This window comes from Gekko japonicus, unplaced genomic scaffold, assembly GCF_001447785.1.
Source record: "Gekko japonicus isolate JY-2015 unplaced genomic scaffold, Gekko_japonicus_V1.1 scaffold21, whole genome shotgun sequence".
NCBI lineage: Eukaryota > Metazoa > Chordata > Lepidosauria > Squamata > Gekkonidae > Gekko > Gekko japonicus.
Window position 1 is genome coordinate 2,960,404 of NW_015173122.1, and position 9,321 is coordinate 2,969,724.

At 49.5% G+C, this 9,321-nt stretch overlaps 1 protein-coding gene across 1 annotated transcript; it reads left to right on the plus strand.

Annotated features, from left to right (window-relative positions):
• Positions 1-1,047: 1,047 nt before the first annotated feature.
• On the plus strand, positions 1,048-9,321 carry CRYBA1 (crystallin beta A1). The gene is made up of 6 exons (XM_015421881.1): positions 1,048-1,078; positions 2,216-2,280; positions 2,608-2,726; positions 3,582-3,723; positions 6,663-6,805; positions 9,083-9,321. The coding sequence occupies exons 1-6, from the start codon at positions 1,048-1,050 to the stop codon at positions 9,228-9,230; spliced, it is 648 nt and encodes a 215-aa protein (XP_015277367.1). The 3' UTR covers positions 9,231-9,321.

The following is a 9,321-nucleotide window of genomic DNA, read 5'->3' on the forward strand; positions in this document are numbered from 1 at the left end:
CGACCAGCACCTGTGAAAGCGAATACGCGGCCTTGAATGACTGTGCCATACAATTAGAATGGCTAAATCAATTATTGGTGGATTTCAATGTACAACATGAAATGCCTATGATTGTGTATTGTGACAATACAGCAGCTGAAATGTTGGCAGATGCTCAGGGTATCAGACCTAGGTCTCGCCATATTAACATTAGATATCAAAATGTAAGAGACATTGTACAGAGGAAATTGATTGCTATAAAACATTGTAAATCAACTGTAAATGTCGCTGATATGTTTACCAAAGGTTTAAATGAAATGCAGTTTGTAAACCTTAGGGGGAGACTCAACATGATCCTTCCTACTACAGATTAAGGGGGAGTGTTGTATGTTAATCAGATAGCAGGAAGATCATTAGGATCTAACTGACAGTTCAGTGACAGCTACATGTCAGCAGGTGAACTGATAAGCCTGTTCTAACCGGTTATGGCTGGCACTGGACAGTGTGCAGACATCATGACTCAGCTTGTTGCTGATTGGTGCAACTGTGTATATAAGTCTGTACAGAAGCCATGTACGTTCTCTTCGGAGGTAACAAGTGTCTGGCGAAGCATTTTGTCTGTATATTCTGTGAATAAACCCTTGTATATAGTGTACCACTGGACTGTGCAGTGTGGTTACTATAGAGGGGCAGAACCGCCAAGAACTGGTAAGAGCTGGGAGGCTGGGAAGTCTGCTAAGGTGCTGTCTTGGCTTAGACTGGTCTGGGGACCACTACACACGCTCTGCGCAACACTTCTCCCCTCCACAAATATATACGTTATGGGGGAGCCAGCAAGGCATTCCACTAGGAACGCAACCGCCTCGCTGGGGTGGGGAGTGGGGGATCTATTTTCCGCCAGGAATGCAACTTGGACTGTGGAGGCGAGTGGCTCAAATCTCCAGGGATCAAGCGACGCACAATGGCAGAGAATGCATTGTGCTGACTGCAGCGCAAACTCTGCCCAGGGCATGTCGGGACACTGGACCTATATAAACAAACGGAGCCGGCCCCGGCAGCAAGTGGCCCATGGAGGAACTGTCAGCATTCACTGGACGAGGTGAGTCGCCCCAGGGAGATGGGCTTCGGTCCTCTGCCCCACAGGGATGCCAACCTCCAGGTGGGACCTGGGGATCCCCCAGAATTACAGCCCATCTCCAGACTACAGAGATCAGTTCCCCTGGAGAGAATGGATGCTCTGGGAGGGTGGACTCTATGGCCTCGTACCCCACTGAGGCCCCTGTCCTTCCCAGGCTCCATCCCCAGATCTCCAGGAGTTTCCCAACTTGGAGCTGGCAATCCTGCCCCCCCTCCACCTCCCCTGCCCCAACCCCAGCTCCCCAGCCTGAATTCTGTTCTGGAGACTTTAAAAGCAGACACCCCCTGGCTAACCCGTCACCCAACAGCTGTCAGTGAAGCAGCAGCACGGAGTCAGTCTAGGGACAGGGCAGGCCGAGCGTCTGAGGCAAGGTTTTTGTCTGCATAATCCACATCTGCTTTACCTCGGGGCGGCTGGCTCTGGAATCCCATTGGCTCGCCCGGCCGCAAGTTTTCTAATGCCAAAACAAATTTTTGAAGGAATGCAGGGGGTGTTTTAAACCAGCAATTTAGATTTCAGTTTTGAAATTCCACCTCAGCCCCTGAGTGTTGGGAGTCAAATTGTTAAGCTGATATTTAGTGGCTGTGTGAATAGAGAAAACACATTACCTGGCCAGATAGAGTCAAATGCCAGGGATCCTGCAGATTCGCTCATGATTTATTGGATATTCTATCCTGAATACCCACCTATGTGCACATCTGGATCGCATTAGAATAAGAATCAGCCTCAGAACCCAGAGGAGAACTCCTGAGAACAAGTTCCCCTCTGTTCTAGTGTCCATGGGTCCTATGGTACAGTCTGAGTACCTGAAAATGTCTTGTAGGAACAGAGATGCAAAATCTTTTGACTTTGTCCCGAAACCTCCATCAAAGGTATCCCAGTCCCTTTGATACATCGTCCAGTTGCTTTGTTCTTGTTCACCGTGGATCTCTGTTACCTGGCACTGCCCTCTGCTGGGAATATTTGTGCTTGCAAGCCATAGACGGTCAAATTCTCAAAGGCAGCGCAAGATGCAAACAGTTACCACACAAGATCGAGTTATCAAGGCTCATGTTTTAAAGAAACATGGGTGTTGTTGTTGTTTTCCCTTCTTCATAGAAACCATCTTTGCTGCCAAGATGGCTCAAACAAACCCCCAGCCTTCGCAGCATGGACCATGGAAGGTAAGTTTACTCTATTCTTTACCCCGGGGGAGAAGAAGTCTTGTGGCACCTCAAAGAGCAACAATGGCCTTGTGGCTGCAAGACTCCTTTTTGTTTTTGATGCGCAACAGGCTAACGCAGCAACCGTACTGTGGGAAGAAAACGACTGACTGAGGCCCAGAGGGATCTCTGCCCAAACACAGCTGGAGCTGGGCAAAGGAGGGGGGGGGGGTTGGCAGGAATCGGCCAGCAAAGTCAGTTGCTGAAGTCATGATGAATCTCTCACGCCCTTGCTGTCTTTGCGTGGTAGGCCGGGGGGCACGTGCCGATGGTGTTATTGCCTTTCAGATCACCGTCTATGACCAAGAGAACTTCCAGGGGAAACGGATGGAATTCACCACCTCTTGTCCCAGTGTCACAGAGAGCAGCTTTGACAATGTCCGCTCGCTCAGGGTGGAGAATGGCGCGTGAGTACAGGAACCCTCCTCCCTCAGCCAGGCCAAGTCCCCAGGGCTGAGTAGGGGGCAGGCTGGGTCCGGGGAAAGATTAGAGCCCCGAGTGCTATGGTATTTGAGGGATTCTGTTTTCATTAAAATACGCCGTAAGTCACTTTTGTTATAAATCTGTCGAGAGGCAGGATGCAAACATTTTAAATAAATCGGTTTCCAAATCATCTCTCTCCCCCGCCTGCCCTCAATCATAAATAGGTATGGCATAATTTCAGTCAGGCTTGAATGCTGAGTAGGGTTTAAGGATTGCAGGATGATGCGGAACAGCCTGCGTGTCAGTTTGAGACAATGGGGGTGGGCGGCCGCGGGGATTCCAAAGGAAAAGTTCCAAAAGCAGCCCCTTCGCTAACACAGGGAGAACAAGAACCCTGTAGCCTGGAACATTCCACGAGTGTTTTTAGAAGGTGGTTCGGACCAGGCAAGGCTTTTTCCTAGTAAGTATTTTGATTGCCACTGGAGGTTTGATTGGGTGTGCAGATTTTTAACAGTGTTGTGGTAGTAGCTGCCGCCATAGCCCAAGGATCTGTACTGCGTGGCTGAAGGTAAGATATGGCGGCCATCTTGTGTCTGGCCACTATGCCCCCGAAGCAGCCATTTTGCGGCTGCAGCCACCACACTGTGTCAGAATTCCAAAGGTGCCCGCTGGTTCAAAAAGGTTGAGGAGCCCTGCTTTAGGCTAACACAATGACCGTCTCTCCAGGGTCACCTGTCAGCAGCTCCGGCACAAGGCCTGGACAGGGAGAGGAAAGTATCAGTCACTGTTGGCCTGTGAGGAGGAGCCTGGATAGCCACAATTCTTGCCTTCTCTTGCAGCTGGCTTGGCTATGAGCACACTGGCTTCGGCGGGCAACAGTTCATCCTGGAGCGAGGCGAGTACCCCCGATGGGAGGCCTGGAGCGGAAGCAACGCTTACCACGTTGATCGGCTGATGTCCTTCCGCCCCATCAGCTCAGCGGTAAGACCCTCGTTTGCTATCTGAACCCCTTCTCAAAGCACATGGCGAGAAAAAGTATGGGTCCACCTAAAAGAATATTGACATGGCACTAGATAAGCTTGAGAGTGTGTGGTGATGTGGGAGGCCCGTGGGGTTTACTTTTCGTCAGGGCTTTTTTTGTAGAAAAAGCCCACCAGGAACTCATTAGCATAATAGACCACACCCAACAGCAGAAACATTAGCATATTAGGCCACATCCCTGACAACACCGCTCATTAGCATACTAGGCCGCACCCCATGTTACCAGAAGTGTGGTCATCCAGCCACACCCACCTTTTGCTTCTTATTCTGTTTACCTTGTCTGTTGTCAAAACCCAGGGCTTTTTTTTGTTGCAGGAACTTCTTTGCATGTTAGGCCACACACCCCCTTAAGGTAGCCAATCTTAATGAGTTTCTGCTGTTGGGCGTGGCCTATTATGCTAATGAGTTCCTGCTGGGCGTGGCCAACTCGGGAGCCAGCCGGAACTCTGTTCCTGTGCGTTCCTGCCCAAAAATAGCCCTGCTTTTCGTTTTCCTTGCCCCACCCCTTGACCACACTTAATACGAGGAGAATGAAGACTTGTGCTTGTGCAAGTGCTGTCAGGTCTCTTCTGACTTATGGTGACCCTATGAATGAATGATCTCCAAAATGTCCTATTATTAACAGCCTTGCTCAGGCCTTGCAAAGTGGGGGCAATCCATATCATGTTGGGTCTTCCTCTTTTCATGATGCCTTCAAGTTCTCCTGCCATTATTGTCTTTTCCAGAGAGCCTTGTCTTCTCAACATGTGACCAAAGTACGAGGGCCTAAGTTTAGTCATCTTAGCTTCTAGGGAAAGTTCAGACTTGACTAGATCTAGAACACACTTATTTTTCTTTCTGGAGGTCCACAGGATCCATGAAACTCTCCTCCAACACCACACTTCAGATTAAAATCTTACCCATTTCTATATATTACTTGATTTTTACTACCACCGTTTACATAAAGGTAAAAATAAACTTTTTATTTAGACCCTGGTAGCTTGATTTATATTAGGTGGACAGACCAAGAGATAATGAGAAAAAAAACTAGTAAAACAGTTGATGAAGTAACCCGGTATTTAAAAGAACTGAATATTTAATTGGACGTTTGTCATGCCAGTACGCCCTCTGATGGTTTCCTTTAGCACTGTCGTAACGAAGACAGATGGCAATCCCTATGCTAGCTCTCCGCCCAAATAAATTATTTAATATCCCTTGATATAGCCTTCACACGAAGTTAACACTTTACAGAGCCTCTGCTTTGTTTGCTCTGAAAATCTTCCTTCTGGCCAGACTCTTCCTTGGCCTGTTCTTGAAGACCAGACCTTGAGGGTACATATATGAAGTTAGTGATTTCCCTTTGCTCAGAATATTTACTGAAGACGCTGGAATATAAGGATGGCACGCTGCTATACCTGGAAGAGACCACCCCTTCTTCCTCAGCTGACCCTCTCAGACTCCTCTTCCTCTCACTTAACTTTCCAAATCACAGACTACTTCTTTCAGAGAGCTGCTCTTCTGCCACCCCTCTCTTCAGTTCTTAATGTTGGTGTAGCTGGTAAAAAATAAATCTCTCCCACCTCCTAAGCAACTGACTAACCCCAGCTCTTTCTGTGTTGAAGACTAATGTTCCCTCTAAGCTGTGGAGTCTTGTGAGCAAAATTTCTACTTTCTGAGCTACTGGCATTAAAGTTGTGAGCGAACGATTCAGCTACTGCATTAATTTGTTCTGGAGCCCTCCTTCCTGAGCTAAGACAAAAATGTGTGAGCCAGAGGCTAAAAAACTGTGAGCTAGCTCACACTAACTCAGCTTAGAGGGAACACTGCTTCAGGTTGATCTTTTATTCTTTCTCACTGCACCCTTCAACCAGTTAAAGCTGACCATGTCTCAGGCCTTTGGTGCAGAACCAATGACGGTGGTTAAACCATCCACTGAGCAGCCAATCACGAGTGAGGCATTTTGAATCCTGCACCATCATAAACTAGACTGACTGAAAACCTCAGAAAGAGAAGCGCTCCCTTGGTAACCGTTAACTAACCATCGGCACCAATGCTTGGCGGCCTGCACAAAGGCCTACGCTCTCTGTCGCTTCCCTTCTCTCACAGGAGTTCTGTCACCTCACATTTGCCTCATAATTCCACAGTTCTTAATATTAAGCATTTCTCTTTTTTTGTACACAGCACTATTACTTACATTCTTTTTCCATACAGGAGTTTAGCTATTTCTCTACGTAACAACACAGAATTCTATCGCAAGATGAATGTTTTTTTTAAAACAAAAAACAAAAAAACCTGAAAAGGGCAGATTAGATGTTTCTGGGGAAATTGTAGTGTAGTTTTTATCAGGATTCCACCAATCCAGGGTGAGAGAGGTGCATGTCTGATCTCTTTATTACTTAGCTAGGGCCCCACTGTCACGACCAAAAGGGGAACATCGAAACAAGATGATGGGTTTGGCAGAGAAGCCCCAGTTGCTGGAGATAATATCTGTGAGTTTTTCGGGAGGATTCTGAGGGCATCCCTGCTGATGGCTTTGGGCACCCCAAAACTGAGAGAGAAGAGACAAGGGAAGGTTCAGGTTGTTACCTACGCAGCTCCAACCACATGAAAGTACTCGTGAGTGAGGGCCACAGAGGCTCAGAGAAGGTTTGCTTCTTGAAATCAGAGGTGCCGGGACCGACACCTGCCAAGAAGTCCCCCTCCTCACCCTGTCTTGGAATCCTTTCTCAGTTACCTCAGAGGAGCTGAGAGGGGCACTCTGCCTGCGCCCCAGAACACCCTTCCCATTTATCCACTCATCCCATGCCCGAGTGCTAAAAACGCAGGCAGGTGCGAGGCCCGGCTGCTGGCCTCAGGAGGAGCAGGGTCTGATCCTCGGTCTGCTCTTCTCCCACCTGCAGAACCACAAAGAGTCGAAGATCACCCTGTTCGAGAAGGAAAACTTCATGGGGCACCAGTGGGAGGTGCAGGACGACTTCCCTTCCTTGCAAGCCATGGGCTGGGGCAATAGTGAAGTGGGCTCCATGAAAGTTAACTCCGGCGGGTAAGTAAAAGGCACAGTGGGCCAGCAGCAGGGTTTTAAAGCCTGGCTCAGCCCTCGGCAGTGAAGAGCTCCACTGGGGGGGTTGGCAAAGGGGCTGAACCCACTTCCCCGGCCTTCTCCGTCATCAGCTGAGAGGTGTGCGTGGCAGGGGCGCCTTCCCGAGATACACTGACACTTTCAAAAGCAGTCAGGGCCCACAGGTGATCCACAGGGTGAGAGAGACCAAGGTCACAGGCAGACCGGTCAGCTCAGCTGCCCAGGAACACACACCCCCTTTTCCATTGCTCTAAATGCCAGAGGGGTAGTCATGTTAGCCTCTGCCAGCAGAGGTCTTGTGGCACCTTAAAGTCCCACTGATGTTTTAAGGCAAAAACTTTTGTGGGATACAGCCCACGTGGCCACTGTTCTAGTGGTGGTGTCCTAGCTATCCATCTGCACTTGACATTGCTTACAGGGCCATACGTGCTTCTCTGCCCCTCGATCCTCAGAAAAGCCCTCGGAGGGAGGTCAAGCTGAGACTGACTGGCCCGATGGATTTAATGAGCGAATGGGGACTTGGCCTTGGTCTTTCCACCCAGTCTGACTGCTACACCTACCTGACTCCCGCTAGCCGGAACATCTTTTTCAGGAGCTCCTCCCGTGGGCCAGTTTCACCCACCCTCAAGGAGTTTAGCTAGAAAGAGATTTATTTGCCAGCTGGGATGTGCAATAAGTTGGACTGGGGATCCTTAACAGGAGTGGAGGAGAGGCACAAGCGATTTTAGTGCGCCCGTTTTCTCCTCCTGCCAGAGGGCTCACTCCAGAGGGAGGAGGAAATCATTGACCTAAGATTTCTCCCATAGTCCTTTTAAGAAGTGACACAGGGGACGCAGGACTTAGACCTGACATTAAGGCCCTCGGGGTTAATGGTCTCGTTGACTTTATGCCTGAGACAGACCTATCATGTGCATATATATCACCAAACAGACGTCTAGAGGCACCTTCACGACTAGACCAATACGGCCAGGGGCCCGCATATCTGCGAGACCACCTCTCCCTCTATGAGCCCCAAAGGGCTTTATGAACTGCCAACCAACGTCTTCTGGTGGTCCGTCTTGCCTCAACTAGGGCCAGGGCCTTTTAAGTTCCCACATGAGAACAGAGTCCTGCGGGACCTTTTGCAGTCCCGCAGGGCCTGCAAGATGGAGCTCTTCCACCAGGCTTTTACTTAGGGCGGAGGGCGTCCCCTCTCTCTTGACCTCCCCACAGCAGGGCAGTCCTGTATCAACACCGATGGCCCCCGACTTGTAACAGACTGCATCTGTGAGACTTCAACCTTGATTTGCAGGATAGGAATATTACTGTATTTTATTGGAGTTTTGTTTTTACTGTGTGTATACACACACACATATAGTATACTGGTTAATATTTGATGGAAGCTGCCCTTAGCCTGCTATGCAGTGAGGGCAGGATATAAATCCCAATAAGTAAATTATTCTCATATGAGTTTTTGTGACTCAGTTCCCTTCCTCAGACCAGCTTTCATGATTTCCTTCCATTGCATCTGAGGGAGGGCGCCGACTCATGACAGTCCATGCCGAAATAGTTAGTCTTGGGGTGGGGCCACACCTCAGAGCATCTGCTTAGCACACAAATGTCCCAGGTTTAATCTCCAGTTAAAAAGCATCAGGTAATAGGTGCCCTGAAGAGCCACTGCTGGCCCGAGTAGACAAATACTGACCTTGACAGACCAACTGTCTTGATTCAGTATATGGCAGCTTCGTCTGTGTTTCTGTGGAAGGTGCCACCAGACTGGTTTCATTTTGCCACAACAGACTCAACACAGCTACCCCTCTGGAGTAATCACAAGACACCTGTGTAAAATACCAGACCAGGATGTGGGAGACACCCCCCCCCCCCATGATTGGAATGCCGTTCTGACATCCTAATTGTGGCTTGGAGGGCATTTGAGGATGACATGGTGGTGGAAGGTGCTGCAGCTGACTTACGGCAACCCCATGGGGTCTTCAAAGCGAGAGATATTCCAGGGGTGGCTTGCCACTGCCTGCCTCCGCATCACAACCCTGGTATTCCTTGGAGGTCTCCCATCCAAGTACTAACCAGGGCCGACCCTGCTTAACTTCTGAGGTCTGATGAGATCAGGCTAGCCTGGTCCATCCAGGTCAGGACTTGAGGATAATGGGCCACTGTAAAGGCTAAGAACCTCTGACTTAAGAGTCACACCAAAAGAACTCTTGGACAGAACTTGGTAACTGATGGTTGCTCCTTCCCCGGCAGGTGGGTTTGCTACCAGTACCCTGGCTACCGTGGCTTCCAGTACATCCTGGAATCCGACCACCATGGTGGGGACTACAAGCACTGGCGGGAGTGGGGCTCGCACGCCCAGACGTCCCAGATCCAGTCGATCCGGCGCATCCACCAGTAGCAGCGCAATGCTTGGGAGCATCAACCAACACGGAAGGATTTCCCCCTGCCACACATGGCCTTGCGCCCTGGGCTAAGGGAACTGTTTCTTC